At 46.8% G+C, this 19,458-nt stretch overlaps 1 protein-coding gene across 3 annotated transcripts; it reads right to left on the bottom strand.

Annotated features, from left to right (window-relative positions):
* Nucleotides 1–305: 305 nt before the first annotated feature.
* On the bottom strand, nucleotides 306–19,458 carry LOC135398956 (NFX1-type zinc finger-containing protein 1-like). 3 transcript variants are annotated; one of them, XM_064630538.1, is made up of 7 exons: nucleotides 19,345–19,458; nucleotides 9,247–14,005; nucleotides 6,731–7,220; nucleotides 4,183–4,366; nucleotides 3,721–3,914; nucleotides 2,747–3,239; nucleotides 306–1,180 (listed from the first exon to the last, which is right to left on the bottom strand). In XM_064630538.1, exons 2-3 carry the CDS (start codon nucleotides 13,989–13,991, stop codon nucleotides 6,779–6,781), a joined length of 5,187 nt encoding a protein of 1,728 aa, XP_064486608.1. In that variant the 5' UTR covers nucleotides 13,992–14,005; nucleotides 19,345–19,458; the 3' UTR covers nucleotides 306–1,180; nucleotides 2,747–3,239; nucleotides 3,721–3,914; nucleotides 4,183–4,366; nucleotides 6,731–6,778. The 3 variants fall into 3 exon arrangements, with proteins under 3 accessions (XP_064486608.1, XP_064486607.1, XP_064486609.1); XM_064630537.1 differs by having other exon boundaries at nucleotides 4,183–7,220; XM_064630539.1 differs by lacking the exon at nucleotides 3,721–3,914 and having other exon boundaries at nucleotides 4,183–7,220.

Below are 19,458 nucleotides of genomic sequence, written 5' to 3' on the forward strand. Positions count from 1 at the left end.
GAAATATCTTAGAAAATACTTCGATTCATAGAAAATACTCAAAGGGATAGTGCTCTAGGCATAGATTCTTCTCTAGGCATAGATTCGTTGATTTCTGTTGCAGACGGTAGCGTATTTAGAAGTTTATCGGGTCTGTGCATTAGTTTCCCGCATCTCGAGCTAGTGATGGGCGACAGTCATCCAAACACTATCGATAGTACTATCGATGGTTGAGACGACAACTCATTTAACTATCGATAGTTTTGCTCAAAACTATCGAGAGTTTTTGAACTATCGATAGTAAGTTGGACACAGCCCAAACCCGCTTGCTGCAAAATACCTTTATTTATGGTTGCACAGTATTGATATTTTTTAAATAGTTTCGCACCGTTAGCATGAAAAAACCGATTACATAAAACAGAGGAACTGTTCCGAAAAACAGACGGGAGCCTCTGTTCTGCTTAAATCAACGAAGCAGAAAAGGAGATGTTGTGGATTGTTGTGCACTATGCGTATGGCTGACATTAGTCAGAGCAGTAGCATACGCTGTCAGACTACCATTACTTTACGTTACTGTCATGGTAATACGGGTCTGTGACAATTAACGGCCACTAATTCCTCCCCAGAAGGGCCCACATTATAGCATTGTACATGTATAATATTCCGATATTTCATACCTTAATGAACTTGATAATTTATTTCCCATGATCATATTTCTTTTTCTTCTTCCTTCCCCCCCCCCCCTCACCAGATGCATCACTTCTCAAAAATGTGTAATACAACCTCACTAAACAAAGCTCAAAAAGGCAAAAAGACGATTACTAGATATACAGTGAACCCTCGTTATTATGACCATGGTCGTTCCCGAAAATTTTGGTCATAATGCGGAATTGTCATATTAACGGGGGCGATTTGCAGAGGTTTCACTACATTGTTCCCCAGGAGTATGGTCGTAAAGCGCGTATGTCAGATTATCGGGGGTCATATTAACGAGGGTTCACTGTATCTTAGTAAAGTAATGAATGTAAGCGAATGGGCTATATGTCTGCATAAATGCTCCCCCCGGAGGTTCCCCTTTCTTTTTTTCTTTTTTTATCGCACGAGGACAGCAAACTTTTTCCAAAATCAGCTCCCAGTTGTTTTCCTTCATTTTCTTCCGCCTCGCTGTTTCCATCCCCTTTGAGCCGTCCTGTCATGCTTCCTACAGAGATAAATTCACGTTACGAGGCTTAGCTTTTGATGGTGTCGCAAATCAGAGTGAGTTCACTAAGCGTGATATAGTTACGTGAATACTACAAACTCAGTCTTTTTTTTTTTTCTTCACGTTGTTAATTAACATTGTTACCAGGCCAATATGTGCATGGAAGTACAAGATCGCCCTTACAGCATGTCACGGTTCACCTTCTGATATGATGGCAAAAGGGAGCCATCCAAATAGCAAAAACGGGTATTTCGAGCATCTTAACTGTTGACCTTCCTCAAACTAGACACCCTGGCTGTCTGTAGGATCTTGGCATGACTCAGTGAGCTGAGCACAGTGAATGTCTTTCTTATGTTGCCAATGAGGAGGACTTTAGATTGTCACAGGTACTCTATATGTATCACATTTGTGCTTCCAGTTGAAATACTACATCCTGCATTTGCTACACTTACGAGGTACAGCACATGTGGGCATGCCATAATTTAACACTGAACCCACGAGGGGTGTTCAAGTCAAACCGGGACTTTCTGTCTCACGAGCTACTTCTTTTTCGTCATTTTCACCATGTGGTGGTCCAAAGTTTGTGCAAAACAGACGACACGTGCTGGACAAGATGGCCGACGACGAGGTGAGCGCGCACATCGAACAGCGAATTGTCATGAAGTTTCTCGTGAATGAAGGCGTAAAATCATCAGAAATTCACAGAACACTTCAGGCTCAGTATGGCCACGATACTCTTAGCCTCAGCAAAGCGTTTGAGTGGCATAGCATTTCACTCCTGAGTCTAAACGCGCATCGAAACAGTGCAAGCATCCGGGCTCGCCAGCTCCCAAGAAGTTCCGAAGCACCTCGTCTGCAGGTAAGGTCATGGCCACGGTTTTCTGGGACAAGGCTGGCGTTGTTCGTGTCGATTTTCTGCCCAGTGGTACCACCATGAATAGTGCATATTACTGCCAGGTTTTCATGGATGTGTATAACGCGCTGAAGCAAAAGCGGCCGGGCCTCGTCACCAAAGGAGTCCTCCTCCTACAGGACAATGCACGCCCGCATAATGCGCATCTCACGACAGGCACCTTGAGGAACTTGGCTGGCAGTTGCTGCCACACCCCCCCCCCCCCCCTACAGTCCAGACCTCGCCCCCAGCGATTTCCATCTCTTCGGGCCACTGAAGGCGTTCCGTGGGGCGCCGCCACTTCAGCTGCAAGGACGAGGTCGAGAATGCAGTCCGATCATGGCTGCTACGCGCCGGTAAGGATTTCTACGCTGCTGGCATCCAAGCCCTCGTGAAACGCTGGGACAAGTGCATTAATGCAGCCGGAGATTACGTCGAAAAATAAAACTAATTTCTCGCCTGTAAGTTCATTTTACTTTTGCGAAAAATGAAAAGTCCCGGTTTGACTTGAACGCCCCCCGTACATTCTTAAGTGTGCAAGTATTCTAGTAACCTTGCACGTAATCGCTCTTACTGTGCATGCGATCGAGGGCTTTCTTGCAGGTGATAATTGGGCTGAGTGGTGTAGTTCTCACTCTTTCTTTATAAAATTGTGTTCTGGAAAGTACCTTTACCTTGTAGCAGCCTTCAAAGAAAAGAATGGTGGTCCCTCAGAAGGAACACTAGTAGCGAGGTGGCCACCTCTCGTTGTAAGGGCACCACCTGGTGTCCCTTCGTGAAAATCTCTCTTGCAAGTTCCTAGGCCTTCTTTCAAAGCGGTGCTGTGCTGAAGGAGTTCTGTGCTCGAAACTCATTCCAGCATTCCCATGACTACTCCTGATTTTAGAACTTGGGCGAGAAGTGTAAAATGCTTCCCCCGAATAGTACTTTTGTTCACTATCACTGTTCCATACGGAACTTTGTGCCACCGTGGCTTGAGTACAGTCATGCTGCTGGGTGGTTGCTTGAGCATCGTCGTCATGTGCAGTGCTGCTCGCGTCTCTGCTTGGAGATGCGTCTTCTGGTAACGTGGAGTCCAAGGTTTTGTGAAATTCCCTTGCAGAGTCATAAACCTGTTTCTTGCGTTTCTGAAGGTCTTCCATGTACTCTCGGACAGCTGCTTGATACCTAGAAGCATAAAATTCTTCTATGCGCCATCCAATGATGTTAAAGCAACAGTCTGGAAACAAACGCCTACTTACGGTGCATGGGGTTACAATAGAGCAATAGAGTGCATAGAGCAAAGTATTTACATTAAAGTTGCAGTCAATTATTTATAATTCGGGTTCGGCGTTTTCGGTTTTAACTGAAAAACATCGAATACAGATTAACATTCCATGACAGATCAATTGCTGCACATGCCGAGCTTAAGATTCCAACATGTCAAGCAGACTTTCCTGTACTACGCTTCTTTTCTTGGCATTTCACAGCCACGATGTCATTTTTTTCTGTTTTTAGTGTGTTTTAGCGCAGTGAAGCAACTGTGGCTATGAGCAGCGTACAGACGTTGACAGATGGAGAAAGGACAGCAGGAAGGAGTGTGTGTGTGTGTGTGGGGGGGGGGGGGTTAGTGTGCGTCCTAGGCCAACTTCAGGGTGACTGTACCAACCTTCATTTGGAAAGTCTGTCGGGAAACTGAGGAGCAACCCCAAACAACACAGCCGGTGCCGGGATTCGAATCACGTGACCTCCCAGCATCTCGCCGTGGAAGGTGATCGTCCTATCCGCTACGGCACGTGAGCCGGTCTTGCCCCGCCGGTCTTGCCCCGCCGGTCTTGCCCCGTGTGAACGCCGGATGATGGACTACATAGAGTACGGTACTACCGTATATTCTTCTATGGGACATGATATAGGAATGTACTAGTATTTACTAGTATCCAAGTCCTACAACTTTATGATATGCCCCAAACATCATTTTAATGTTACAAAGAAAAAATGCGCTAACCAAAGGATTGAATATCTGTAACACAACTTGAGATCTCACCAGGTGCATCACTTCTCAAAAATGTGTAATACAATCTCACTGAACACAAAGCTCAAAAAGGTAAAAACACAACTAGTATAGATATACCTTAGTAAAGTAATGAAGTAAGCAAATGGGCTATATGTTTGCATAAATGCTCCCCTGGAGGTTCCCCTTTCTTTTTTATCACACGAGGACAGCAAACTTTTTCCAAAATCAGCTCCCAGTTGTTTTCCTTCATTTTCTTCCGCCTCGCTGTTTCCATCCACTTTGAGCCGTCCTGTCATGCTTCCTACAGAGATAAATTCACATTACGAGGCTTAGCTTTTGATGGTGTCGCAAATCAGAGTGAGTTCACTAAGCGTGATAGAGTTACGTGAATACTAGGGGTGTGCGAATATTCGAAATATTCGATATTCGTACCGAATAACGGTACCGCGCTATTCGTATTCGAACCGAATAACATTTCATCGAATACTCGAATATATTCGAAATTCCGCAAGCTGGCTTCAACTCATGCCTCTGAGCGTTTGGCGAAGCCTACTTTACAATTCTGCGCCTCAAATATATCCTGCAAGGTGGCTTCACCTCATGCTTCTGAGTGTTAGGTGAAGCTTACTTTACAGTTTTGCGCGTGCGGACCTGACGATATCCTGCAAGTTGGCTTCGCCTCATGTCTCTGAGCATCAGGCGAAGCCTAGTTTACACTTCTGCCGCGGGGTTGCAGGCATGGTTTAAAAGCGCGATTTGAGGGATCACTGAAAATTGCCACTTTTGAGAAATATTTTAGCAAATGTTGGCAGGGATGTTTAAGCTAGTTTAATTATTTTGAGCTTTGGCTGGACCAGCTATGACACCATAGAAAGAGGGATTTAATCACACAGCCAGCTGTCTGGAATTACAATGTTCAGGACAATTCTAGCACAAACGTATTCGTCAATGAAATACGTGTATATAGTTTGCAGTCAGTCTCACAAACTACAACTGAGCCCCAGGTTTCAATGCAAGCTTTTGCTTACTGTTCAACAATAAGCACACATTTTTGTGTGGTATTCGACATTATTCGATTCGCTACTATTCGAAGATTTTACTATTCGATTCGTATTCGATTCGAACCCAAAAATCACTATTCGCACAGCCCTCGTGAATACTACAAACTCAGTCTTTTTTTCTTTTTTTCACGTTGTTAATTAACATTGTTACCAGGCCAATATGTGCATGGAAGTACAAGATCGCCCTTACAGCATGTCACGGTTCACCTTCTGACACGATGGCAAAAGGGAGCCATCCAAATAGCAGGAACGGGTATTTCGAGCACCTTAACTGTTGACTTTCCTCAAACTAGACACCCTGGCTGTCTGTAGGATCTTGGCATGACTCAGTGAGCTGAGCACAGTGAATGTCTTTCTTATGTTGCCAATGAGGAGGACTTTAGATTGTCACAGGTACTCTATATGTATCACATTTGTGCTTCCAGTTGAAATACTACATCCTGCATTTGCTACACTAACGAGGTACAGCACATGTGGGCATGCCATAATTTAACATTGAACCTACGACGGGTGTTCAAGTCAAACCGGGACTTTCTGTCTCCTGAGTGTACAAATGGCTCGCGCTACTTCTTTTTGGTCGTTTTCACACGCGACAGGCCTCCGCGTTCACGACGTGGTGGTCCAAAGTTTGTGCAAAACAGAAGACACGTGTTGGACAAGATGGCCGCCGACGAGGTGAGCGCGCACATCGAACACCGAATTGTCATGAAGTTTCTCGTGAATGAAGGCGTAAAGTCATGTGAAATTCACAGAAGACTTCAGGCTCAGTATGGCCACGATACACTTAGCCGCAGCAAAGAGTCCGAGTGGCATAGCATTTCACTCCTGAGTCTAAACGCGCATCGAAACAGTGGAAGCATCCGGGCTCGCCAGTTCCCAAGAAGTTCCGAAGCACCTCGTCTGCGGGTAAGGTCATGGCCACGGTTTTCTGGGACAAGGCTGGCGTTGTTCACGTTGATTTTCTGCCCAGTAGTACCACCATGAATAGTGCATATTACTGGCAGGTTTTCAGGGATGTGCATAAGGCGCTGAAGCAGAAACGGCCGGGCCTCATCACCAAAGGAGTCCTCCTCCTACAGGACAATGCACGCACGCATAACGCGCATCTCACGACACGCATCTTACAGGAACTTGGCTGGCAGTTGCTGCCACATCCCCCTTACAGTCCAGACCTCGCCCCCAGCGATTTCCATCTCTTCGGGCCACTGAAGGCGTTCCTTCGGGGCCGCCAGTTCAGCTGCGACGACGAGGTCGAGAATGCAGTCCGATCATGGCTGCTACGCGCCGGTAAGGATTGCTACGCTGCTGGCATCCAAGCCCTCGTGAAACGCTGGGACAAGTGCATTACTGCAGCCGGAGATTACGTCGAAAAATAAAACTAATTTCTCGCCTGTAAGTTCATTTTACTTTTGCGAAAAATGAAAAGTCCCGGTTTGACTTGAACGCCCCCCATGCATTCTTAAGTGTGCAAGTATTCTATAACCTTGCACGTAATCGCTCTTACTGTGCATGCGATCGAGGGCTTTCTTGCAGGTGATAATTGGACTGAGTGGTGTAGTTCTCACTCTTTCTTTATAAAATTGTGTTCTGGAAAGTACCTTTACCTAGTAGCAGCCTTCAAAGAAAAGAATGGTAGTCCCCCAGAAGGAACACTAGTAGCGAGGTGGCCACCTCTCGTAAGGGTGCCACCTGAAGTCCCTTCCTAAAAATCTCTCTTGCAGGTTCCTAGGCCTTCTTTCAAAGTGGTGCCTGGCTGAATGAGTTCTGTGCTCGAAACTCATTCCAGCATTCCGATGACTACTCCTAATTTTAGAACCTGGGCGAGAAGTGTAAAATGCTTCCCCCGAATAGTACTTTTGTTCACTATCACTGTTCCATACGGAACTTTGTGCCACCGTGGCTTGAGTACGGTCGTGCTGCTGGGTGGTTGCTTGAGCATCGTCGTCATGTGCAGTGCTGCTCGCGTCCCTGCTTGGAAATGCGTCTTCTGGTAACGTGGAGTCCAAGGTTTTGTGAAATTCCCTTGCAGAGTCATAAACCTGTTTCTTGCGTTTCTGAAGGTCTTCCATGTACTCTCGGACAGCTGCTTGATACCTAGAAGCATAAAATTGTTCGATGCGCCATCCAATTTAAAGCAACAGCCCGGAAACAAACGCCTACTTATGGTGCATAGAGTTACAAACAATAGAGCAATAGAGTGCATAGAGCAAAGTATTTACATTAAAACTGCAGTCAATTATTTATAATTAGGGTTCGGCGTTTTCGGTTTTAACCGAAAAACATCGAATACAGATTAACATTCCATGACAGATCAATTGCTGCACATGCCGAGCTTAAGATTCCAACATGTCAAGCATAGATGGGTAGAAATCCAGCGAACCGGTAGAGATGTAGGAAGGGAGTTGCCTCAGGACAGAAGCCGCCGATATTTCGAACAGAGACTGTTCTTCTTCTGGGAGGAACAGTCTCTGTTCGAAATATCGGCGGCTTCTGTCCTGAGGCAACCCCCTTCCTACAACATGTCAAGCAGGCTTTCCTGTACTACTCTTCTTTCCTTGGCATTTCACAGCCACGATGTCATTTTTTCTTTTTTTAGTGTGTTTTAGCGCAGTGAAGTAACTGTGGCTATGAGCAGCGTACAGACGTTGACAGATGGAGAAAGGACAGCAGGAAGGAGTGTGTGTGTGTGTGTCGGGGGGGGGGGAGTTAGTGTGCGTCCTAGGCCAACTTCAGGGTGACTGTACCAATATTCATTTGGAAAGTCTGTCGGGAAACTGAGGAGCAACCCCAAACAACACAGCCAGTGCCGGGATTCGAATCACATGACCTCCCAGCATCTCGCCGTGGAAGGTGATCATACTATCTGCTACGGAACGTGAGCCGGTCTTGCCCCGCCGGTCTTGTCCCGCCGGTCTTGCCCCGCCGGTCTTGCCCCGTGTGAACGCCGGCTAACGTCCAGTTTACATTTGCGAAGCAGTCAAGCCACTGATTCCGGTAGCCAGTTCAACTTCATTGTGACCACATACCAATTTCTTTCTTTTTTTTTTCTTTATCGTATCACCATCACCATCCGGACAAAACTTGCTGATTACGTTTCATCGTATCTCGATTACCTTTATCACGGTCGCACACCCTCGTGAGTTCCACCAAGACGTGGCAGTTCATGCTTATGTCACCTGGATGCAAACATGCCGTTCGTTTTTTTTTGTTTTTTTTTGTTTTTTTTGCATCTCAAAAACTACAACACTCTGGTGGATGAAATTATGCATTTGCCATCTACATGCAACTGGTCGAACACAACTCTAATCTCAAAATGAGGCGACAGCTTCAGACCCGTCTCCCGGCACAGTATTCGCGCAGAGATAAAGACGAATGCCTCCAGCAACCGAGCAGAGATCGGAACTGGAGCTGAATCTGAACCGAAAAACCGCTAAAAAAACTGTTGTTTTTGTATTGAACCGAACCGGAATTGAACTAAACGGAAGTAAATCTCGGACGGTTACCAGTTCGCAGAACGGTTCAGGTGGGATGTTTGCTTCGACAAGACAGTCGCCGTTTCTCAGCCGATTCAGCAAGCCAGTTTCTTTTGCAAACCATACAGAGGACTTTCAATGCTTCTACCATGTTTTCAAAAATCTTATTTCGAGAAAACTCAAGTGCAATTCCAATCCCTGCAACCGAGGCAGTATTATAATCCAGATCCGCTTGCACCTTGCACAAGCTCCGTGCTCACATGCTTGCTCTGAGGCATAGAATGCCATTATATTAGACGCGAACTTCCAGTGGTCAGGTGATGCCAACCCCCATTTCTGCACCGCAAATGAAAGAATGTCCAACCATGGAACCAGTTTTTTGCGTAACTCGTAACACTATATGGCTTTCTTAAGCTGAAGTTCACTGGTAATCCATGAACACAGAGAACAAGCTAGTTTGTACCTTCTCTTGCAAAACACACCCTCAATACTTGGTAATTGGAATACTTGGACACAGATGGATAAAGCTTGAACAGATGGAGCCTAGCCCTCTATTTGAGCATTTCTTGTCTCAGGCTCAACAAAATGCTGCCACTTTTAATCTATGGCCCCCAAAATATTTAGTGCACCTATACTCTGCATCTCACCTGAAATTGAACGTAATTCGGCATCCGCATAGTGGGCACCTAGCACTGTGCTTTTTCTTCGTCTGGGTAAAGGCCTCAGCAAGCATTCTCTCTGGCACAGAATGGCCACAGTCCATGAGCACGACAAACCGGGCTTCCCTTTCCTTGGTGAGATGCCAGTATTGGGCCCTGTTGCACACTCTGCACAGACTAGGACAGGGTTCACCGCAGAAGCCTAGGCAACGGTGCCCGCACGGAAGTTTCTTTGGACAAGGTATGTCCTCCGAAGTTCTAGTGCAAGGCTCAGAGCACAAGGCACTGCACTTAGCATGGCCACAATTCCAGAGACAAGGCATAGGACACGGAGGGCACGGATGTCCGCAGGGCTTCCTGCACCTTCCATGGCCACAAACAGTCTTGCACGGTCTTTCACAGATTGTACACGGCTGTGAGCAGATTCCTTTGCACGTGTGTCCACACGGAAGTCTCTGACTGCACGGAACATCGCAGCTGTGAGGCTCACAGCACTTCTTCATGCATTGGTGTCCACAGTCCAGGCGCTTTTTGCAAATCTCTATACATGGGACGTGCCCATTGTTGCCCAGGTCAAAGCATGTCCGGCAGCTTGCAGCACAATTGTGGCCACACGAGAGTTTTGCATTGCAACGTTTGTAGCAGTGATTTCGCGGCGCCTTGCCATCACGCAGCGCGTGACATTGAGCCATAAGCCTGTGTCCAGATGTGCAGCTTGTTGGAACACTCTTTCTGCAAGTAAGCCTCTCTCCCATTTCTTGAACATACGCCATCATCTCGTCTGGCTTATCCTTGAGAGAAGTGATCTTCGTGTGCACGTGACAAGAAACCACTTTTTGGTGGCCACATGGTAACGTTGCTGTTACTTGGATTTCACAACGTTCGGCGCCACAACTTTCATGGCACAGGAGAGAACACGTGTGTCCACAGGGAAGCTTTTTGGTGCACGGTAGTTTACAAGGTGCCTCCAAATAGTAAGCAAGTCGTGTCTGGTAGCATGCCAGAGACAATTTATGTCCACACTCACGTTCCATTTCCTTTAATTCTATGCACCAATCACTGCATGGTTCACCACACTCATTATGGCAGTGATGACCGCAAGCTAGCACTTTCGTGCAGTTTGCCTCACACCAGTAGTATGCTGTCATCGCACAAGGCACTTCTTGGTCATGCCCATATTCACAGGTCTTTCTGACAGGCACAACACACCATTCAGTGCAATAATAGTCTCTACACATACTATTGCAACGATGGCCACATGGTAGCAGCCGATCACATGGAAGAGAGCACCTTGGGTACCTAGTTAATTCGTGGCAAGGGATCTCGCAAGTGTGACCACATTTCTCAATCTGGGTGCTCACGAGCACATCACACAGCCCGCATATTTCAAAACAGGCACGTTTGCAAGTATGACCATTTCTACATTTTCTCTCGCATTTCTTTTTACAGACAACTCCTGCATGCTCTGTGTTATAGCCATGGCAAGGCAGCCCACAAGAATGGCCACACTCAAGCCGTGTTTTGCAGGGTCTGTCGCAACCACCCTCGGGGACATTTAAAAAGTCTTTCGCACTTCGAACGAGTGTGGCAGTATCGGGATGGTTTGGGCACCGTAGCTTCAGCTCATTACCGATGGCATTTTGGCATTTCAGTTCTTTCACGATGTTTTTCCAAACTTGGCTCGACTCCCCAATGATGTCGAAGTTCCCCGTGCAGTACACACCCTTTCGTGCTCTCGACAGTGAAACGCAAATGCGATTGGGAATCTTAATGAAGCCAACTTTCTTCTCCGGGTTCGATCGGACGAAAGACAAAAGGATGATGTCGTTCTCTTCCCCCTGAAAATTGTCCACGCATGTAATGTAAACAGTCTTGCACTTCTTGGTTGCTGCGAGGTCGCGCATGAGGAACATCTGCCCTTTGTAAGTGGTCAGAATGGTGATTTCTGTTGGGTCATAACCCTGATTGAGCAGGTAGTCCGCTAATCCTAAGACCAGTTCCGCTTCGTGGCGGTTGGAGTGGCTCTTTGTGTCTAGTCTGTCTTCGTTGATGGTGTGGTTGATAAAAAACATGTTTCCATCAATACCACGAATGTCTTCGAAGGACTTCACATGCGCCGAGCTGTCGAGGTTATCGTAAAAGTTTGGAACGAGTAACTTCACAAAGTTCGGTCTCATTCTGTGTTGAACCTGTAGCTGATGGCATATTGTTCCATTATCAATCATTCTTTCAAAAAGAGACACTTCCATCTTGTACCTAACAGAGAGCTCATAGACTGAATTTGATGGCCTCAACTGCTTATGGTCGCCAATGAGGATCAGGTGCTTTGTTGCAGGTGCCAAGCTGGTGGCTATGTGAGCTTCCAGTACTTCTGCGGCTTCTTCAACGATCACAACAGTTGGCTGAAGCTGCCTAACTAACTCTCGATGCTTGGCAGCACCTGTTGTAGTCATGCCCACTAGAAACACACCCTCCAAGCAATCAAGGTCATCCGTAACAGAGTCCTGAGATGCAGTTTTTTTCTCCTTTTTCAGAACTGCTTTGTCCATAGTGATCTTCATTTGAATGTCTTCAATAGCCTTTGATGCCCAGTACCTGTAGAGCCGCCAGCGTTCTCGGAAAGACAAGCACCAGACATTCATGACATAGTAGTCATCCTTGACAGCGTCGGGGTTTGAGACTAACTTGTAGCCATACTGGCACCATGCTTGTTCTAGGGCATCTGGATGTTCATCTTCTATCCCGGCCAGTGCACCACTGATGTCTGCAGAATACAAACGGTCATCATCCTCCCGGCAATGCTTGGAAATGTCTTGCATGTCAAAATTATCCTCCTCGACTACCTCCTTTGGTTCAATAATTCGGTCTGCAAAGCCTTTGAAGAACTCTTCTCGCAACGCTGCGAGTTCCAGCCAGTCGCTAAAGTTGTAGGAAGCTGGATAACACCACTGCTCAAAGCTTCTCAGGACGTCTGCGGACATGTACGCTTCCAGATCTTGAATCGTGCAGCGGACTGCATATATGTCTGACATCCGTTGTGACAGGAAGTTAAGACAAGTCTGTGTTCTCCGGCAGGTTTCTCTAAGGACCCGACCTCCAAATAACCTGCGTCTGTTGGTTAGGGTGTATCTTTCCAGAGGTTCGCTGCTGCAGCGGCCCCCAACCCGAGCTATACTTTTTGTAGTTTTAAGGACGTGTTCAAGAAACTGATCGAGAGCATGGTTCGTGTAACACACAACAAGAATGGGAAGCCCTTTCCCCCTCCAGACTGAAATGTTGCGTAGGAGAACTTCCACAATCTTGAGCCCTACGTAGGTCTTGCCTGTTCCTGGTGGACCTTGAATCACGGAAAATTCTTTCAGCAACGAGGATTTCACTGCATCAAGCTGCGATGGATCAAGCTCTAAATCTTTGAGTGTCAGCCATTTGTCTTCATTCAGAACATTAATGACGTTTTCAGGGTGACTACATGTGCAGAGGGGACTTAGGTCAAACTTTGTTTCATCCTTTAAATACGCCGGGGCATTTGTGGTGGAAGAAGCCTTCACGATGTAATCGTAGAAAGGCAGAGAAGATATGGTCTTCAGCGCTTCCAGGTTATGCTTGTAGGCTTCAAAGTAGGCTTGCGTCTCTAACATGGTGTAAGCTTCGCAAGCAACGGTCTCCACAAAAAGTTCATCAAACACTACAGTGAGTGTTCCCTTTTTCAAACACTCTGGATTCCTGTGAACGACGGTTGCAAAATGAACAGTCTCGAAGCCGTCATTGGACAGAATGAGCAGAGTACCGTTCATGAAGCGTTTTGTTCTCTCCCAAGCTACCTTTCGAAAGCGAGCAGGATCAAAGTAGACAGGATGGATGATCGCTGCAGCTGTAACTCGCGCCTCACCCACGTGTGCATCCTTGTACACGTTCATGTTTTCGATGCGAGTGCACCGCATTCCCGTCTCAAGGAACTTTTGCAGGCCCTCACGCAATGGTCTTACGAAATCCTCTCTAAGGAGCCTGTACTGGACGTCCAGGTAGTGGTCCAAGTCTCTGTAAGCACCACGCACCAAGTTGGGTCTCAAGAACGGTTTCCCGGCGGACAGCAGCTCAGATGCCGTCGGTACAATCGGGGTGTCTCTGAAATCGCCTTGAGGCTGTGAGACGTGCGCTCGCTCTTGTGCCACCATCGTTCGTGCGTGAGATTCCGCAAGAAACATGTTCTTTGCTTCTTCTAGTTTTGAAAGTCCAACTCCGACATCCTCTGGAGGATCTGACACTTCCTGAAGTGTAGTCCATAACTTCATAATTGACGGCACTAGAATGACCAGTCTATCCGACGTTGTTGCTGGAAGACAGGAGTGCAAATGTTGCAAAAGCTGCACCAGATTACGGAGGACATCCACCACATCTGAACTGGGGGTCTCTCGTATGTTGCATGTGTGGTGTGCCAGCAGAGCGGTTAATCCCATGATCATGAAACTATCAGAGAATGCTACTGCGCTTGCAAGTTCCAGTGCTTGTGGAGCAACCGTAGGTGATGTACAGACGTTCGCCAGGAGACGAACAGCCACCCGAGTGGCATCGTGATCGTGTCCGCTCGACTCAAGGAAATCACCGAAGTGGAATTCATGACCTAGTAGGCTTTCAAGTGCCAAGTCTTCAGGCTGCTGAAGGAGTGCCTGAAGTTTGTCAACCCAGGACTCAGTTGTTGTTCCAGTTTTTTGAATTTTCCGAGCACATTTCATGTTGCTGTATGTACCTGTATGGAAACATGCCACATTTACTGTTATGCACTAATTACCAGTGTTGGGGGGATAGCTCGTTACTGTAACTAAGCTACTTTTTTCGGTAGCTTTTAACTTAACTCGCTGTTTTTGAGATCCAGTAACTTCTTGAGGAACTCGTTCCTTTTTTTATAGGTAACTTCGTCAAAGTAACTGGGGCAAAGTTCCAAACTACTTTTTTGTTTGATTCTCGCCTACAAACATCGCTCTCTAGTGAGATAACAGCCACGTGCAGGCCAGTCGTATGTACACGGTGCGTCTGACCCCCTTGTTGTTAAGCGGTGAACACTGCAAATTCTGTTCTGTCCGCAGAGTAGGAGGTTCAGGTGACACTCATCATGGTGACACAGTGTATTCATAATGACAGAGGGCACTGTGTAGCTGGATTAAAAATTGGCGCAATTCTACAACATGTGCATAGAGGACAAATCATGGAACCTAATTTCAATGCCTGCTTTGTGCTCCGTTCAACAGCCTTATTACAAGATCAAAATCATCAAACATCCCTTCCTAAAGAAGCACATAATGGTAGGCTTCTTTCGTCGCATAAAATATTGGTATATATATATATATATTTTTTTTTTTTGTATATCAAAGCTATTATGAAACATTTTGCGCCGCCTGTTATGAGATCAATATCTGAATTAATTATAGAAAGGTCAATAACTAAAATGTGTGTATTAAGCAGCGAGTAACTTGAAAGTAACTCGTTACTTTGTTAATAACTTAGTTACATTTTTTGCACAGTAACTGATAACAAGTTCCTTTTGTGGAATAACTTCCTCGTCTGCTAATTACATTGCAACATTTCAAGGTACTCCAACGAATATTGCAAATGGAAGAGAATGCTTTATATGAACATAAAAGAGGTGGTGTGTAGGGTGGGGGTGCCCGCTTGCCCCCCTGGAAGCACTTTGCCCCCCTTGGGGAAAATCCGTATATAAATGTAATAAAAATCATAAGGGTGGCCAGACCTCCCTGCCTTGTCTTTTATTCTGCCTGTATTCAGCGAGAGAAATGACACAAAAAATTATTAACGACACCACCAGTAACGACACCAATGCCTGGTGTCCGCAGTGTAAATTTTCTTCCCCATAAATACAAATGCCATCTTTCGCAGGCCCACACAGCGGCTAGAGCCTCACGTTCGGGTGCGGAGTACTTCCGTTCTGCTGCTGATAAAGTTCTAGATGCAAAAGCAACTGTATTAGTGTCATCTCCGTCCACCTGCTGTAACACTGCTCCTAGTCCTTGTCCTGAAGCATCCGTAGCTACTACAACTGGTAACCTGGGGTTGAAGACTGATAGCGTAGGCTTCGACGACAGGATCTTCTTTATCCTGGTGAAGCTCCGTTCTGCTGCTTCATGCCACGCGAATGCAGACTTTCCTCGCAGAATTCTTCTGAGCGGTTCCGCTTCGTCCGCGAAATGTTGGATAAACTTGGCGTAAAAGCCGACAAGTCCCAGGAACGAACGCAATGACGAAAGGTCTTTAGGTGCAGGTAGCCGCAACACAGCATCAACGCTTGATTGCAATGGTAGAATTCCTTGAGCATCAACCAAGTGTCCAACAAATGAAAGTTCTGTTCAGTGCAATCTACAGAACGTAAAAAAGAACGCCGCCGAAGCCCATGGGGCACCCAGAACTGATGTAAATTCGTCCATATTTTATGTGCTCACAGTATATTTACGTTTATTCATTTTGCATCTAGGTGGGAAGAAGAAGACACCGCGACAGCGAAGACTTCTCCGAGTCGGATGTTTCAGATTCTGGGCCGTATTCCCAAACCACCCGCAACTTCGCCCTAAGGGCGCCCGTAGCCCAGGGACCCTTGAGGGCGAACATCCCCTCAGAGCAGCATGCGTTTCTCAAACGTAAACGTGCACGCGCTCAGCGAAGGGCGGCCATCGGGAGGCTCGAAGGGGATTCGGCATTCGGCACGATTCCTCGTAGAACGAAGCAGAAGCGCATGCGCACGGCCGCGCTTCATTTCCGCTTCCGATGGCTGTCGTCTGCTACTTTGGTACCTGCTGGCGTTTGTCTTGCAAACTTTATATCAGTATTGTGTTCAGATGTTGTATAACTGTTGGGTATTGCGAATATGAATTGTACCCATCTCATCATCGTCTCTTTATGTGTGTATGTGTCTTGCGCTAAAATGACAAGATTGTAACAATCACTGGATGGGCGGACAAGGGAAGCCACGATTGTCCAAGCCCCTCTTGATGTTGAGACGTTGGTATAATGCACAGACGAGTTCGATAAGCAGTATCTTTCTTTGAATTCATATTCGTCGTACCGCTCAAGATGGTTATTCCCATTCCCGAATTCGTCGCACTGTCGGCATAAAACCGTTATGGAATCGCTCGACGCAATCCATGAATGAAATCGCACATGTCCTCCATGTTTGTTTCGATGCGACCGTCCCTCAGGGAGCGTACAGGGAGCTCGCGAGCTTGCTTGGCTGGCGCGCGTCCTTTGGGCGCCCCTTGCAGATACGGGCGCTTTGGGAAACGAAATTCTCCTCCCTCAGGGCCGGCGCTTACATAGGGAGCCCTCAGGGTTGTTTGGGAATACGGGGGGAAATTCTCCTCCCTCAGGGCCGGCGCTTACATAGGGAGCCCTCAGGGTTGTTTGGGAATACGGGGCTGAATGTATTGTGTCAGCTGCTGAAGTAAAGAAGGCTAATGAACAGGCAGCACATACTGGCAGCAGCTTTGTGAAAATAAGAGGAAATATCACATCTTCCTTCCTGGCTTCTGTACATATTCCAGGCTAGCAGCACAGGCTGGCTCTCCTGCAGAGCCACAACAGCAGTTCAGAATAGAAACTGATGCTGAAACCTGGCTCGGCTTCAATAAACTACTTGCAGGTGTGTTCCGAAGGAACCTCGGAATCGATTCCTGGTTCCATAACCACCTTGCAAGTGGATCCATTTCAAAACGGAAACGTGTTTCTAGCTGGGATTCATTCCTAGCTGGAAATACATTCCAAGCTAGCAATCAATTCCTGGTTCCATAACCGACTTGCAAGCGGATCCACTTAGGGAATTTTTTCACCTGGGGCCCTTCGGTCCCAAGCGAGTGCAGCTGGCTTTTTATGTTGCTCCGCTGGAAGGTCCCGAGCTCCTGAAGCACATAGGAACAGTTCAAAACGGCGTCGCCACTGCCCCCAAGGAATGTCTGGCTCGCCTGGTTTCTCCAGAAACACCGGTGGCGGAGCCAGTCCAGCAACCCTAGTAGCACATATTGTGGCCTCGATGTTGCAGCAATGTTGCGAATGTTGTCCAATGTGGGGCAACGTTTATCAACATTTCACAACGTTCCTGCAACATTATCAAAAGTGGACCAACATTACTTGACATTCAGCAATGTTCAAGCAACATGGCAGGGCAACGTTTAAGCAACGTTGCGGCCGGACGTTCCTGCAGCATTGTCAGAAATGGACCAACGTTAGTTGACGCTCACCAATGTTCATGCAACATTGCAGAGCAACGTTGGAGCAACGTTGTGAATCTTACGTTTCGTGAACGTTGTGTATTGACTTTCCAGCAACATAACACTGCGTAATACTCATACCCACGGAGGAAACCTACCGGTTTTACAGCTCCAAACAGTAGGTAATCACATTAGATACGAAAGTCTGAATTAAAAACACACTATATGACAGGGAGGGATATCAAAAATGTTGTTGAGTACACTTGACTCTTGCAGATGGAAGGACTAACTTCAAAGACGCATCCTGGTCACCGTTGCAAACGTTGCACGCCCTGCTACACTTAACGGGCATACCCCAACACTTTGCATTTTAGTATATGCTCCATCAGATTCGTAAATAGAGGCTACTGGTTGGTAACAGTACCTCTATATCCAAACGGGATACCCAAGCGCGGTCGCCCTATAGCCCTACCCCAGTAAGTGATGCAGAGGTTTGCGGAACTCAAGTCGGCTGCCAGTGGCGTACAAGTGCTTGCAGTTAGCATGCATCTGTGTTCCGACGCATAAAAAAAGAAAAAGAAAGAAAGAAAGAAATTGCGCACAAATACCTCCGCCAACCTCTTGCCAATGTTACATAAATGTCGTCATAACGTTGCCCTTTTGTGGCATGTTGTAGTTGTCATGTTGCAGCAATGTTGTAAGAACATTTTCTAGCAACGTTACTGGAACGTGGCCTGAAGAGGACATTAGCGACGTTTAGGCAACTTTTGTAGGAAACATTGGGGCAACGTTTCGGCAACATAGTGTGCTACCAGGGAAAACTTGCCGTTGTCGCCAGGCTCATGGTAAAAAGCAGCACCCGAAAAACCAGAGGCACGACCAGCCTTATCTTATCCGAACGCATTGTCACATCGTTGCAGACACACCCCCATCGAATTTTCCATCGTCGCCAGCTTATCTGTAGTAGCGCAGGCTGAGTGCAGCGTAAGAACTCTTTATTGCATGTGACAATGGCTTAAAAACAATGGTGGATGACGACACCGTTGATCACGATATCACTGTGGATACCACAGTTAGGTTATAGGTTAGGTCAGTACATATTACGGGGAGGCATCCCTCGCCGCAGTTGTTCGAGACTGTGCTCACTTCCGTCTATGCCTCGTTCCCAGGGTTAGATTTGAGCGTGCCCTATTTTGAAAATGTGTTCCACTCCCACATGAAAAAACAAAAAATGTCGTCGCGTAGTATGGCACACGGTGCCCAAGCCCGGACCCCAACTCCTAAAAAAAGGCCCGTGACAGAGGCGCATGGGGAGCATGTCCGTTCCAGCATGTCGGTGGCATGATCACCCTTGCATTAACTTATTAGCATCGGTGGTGTGTATCCGTAAACAAAAAAGAAAGGAAATGTCCATCAAGCCAGCATCCTCTTTGCTTGAGGATGTGCTCGTGGATTTTCTTCCGACCACGAAGAGCGACCGCAACTAATTGTAAAAATAGACGTTCAATAATTTCCTCGAGCAACGACAGCCGGCTCCTGCATCATATTCACTCGCACATTGCAAATTAGCTACGCCTGCTAGGCGTTCGTTGAGTTGTGTGTGAGGCGCTTCCAACATTTCGTTTCCAAACGTCACATTTCGGAAATACCAATACCATGGTGGCAATACTTTCACCGTTGAGACCCTCCAAGTGGAGTACAAACAGCACAAACAACAGGTATTTCGACAACCTTGCGAGCCAAAGGTTGTACCAGTTGTACTGTACCGAATGCAAAACGAAACTATAGCAACTGTTGTAAGAACTTGTCCAAACGAATGTGTGATTCATAGCTCGATGTTAGCTACGTTGATAGACAGAAAGGGAGATGTACATACCTGGTGAACATCGAAGTTTCAACACTCACAAAGGCTGAGACGGTTGCACGGTTAGCTTCTGTTTCACGCGTTTCACGAATGTGAAACTAGCGAAACAGTGATAATCGTGCGAAC

This window comes from Ornithodoros turicata, chromosome 6, assembly GCF_037126465.1.
Source record: "Ornithodoros turicata isolate Travis chromosome 6, ASM3712646v1, whole genome shotgun sequence".
In the NCBI taxonomy this organism is placed as follows: Eukaryota; Metazoa; Arthropoda; class Arachnida; order Ixodida; family Argasidae; genus Ornithodoros; species Ornithodoros turicata.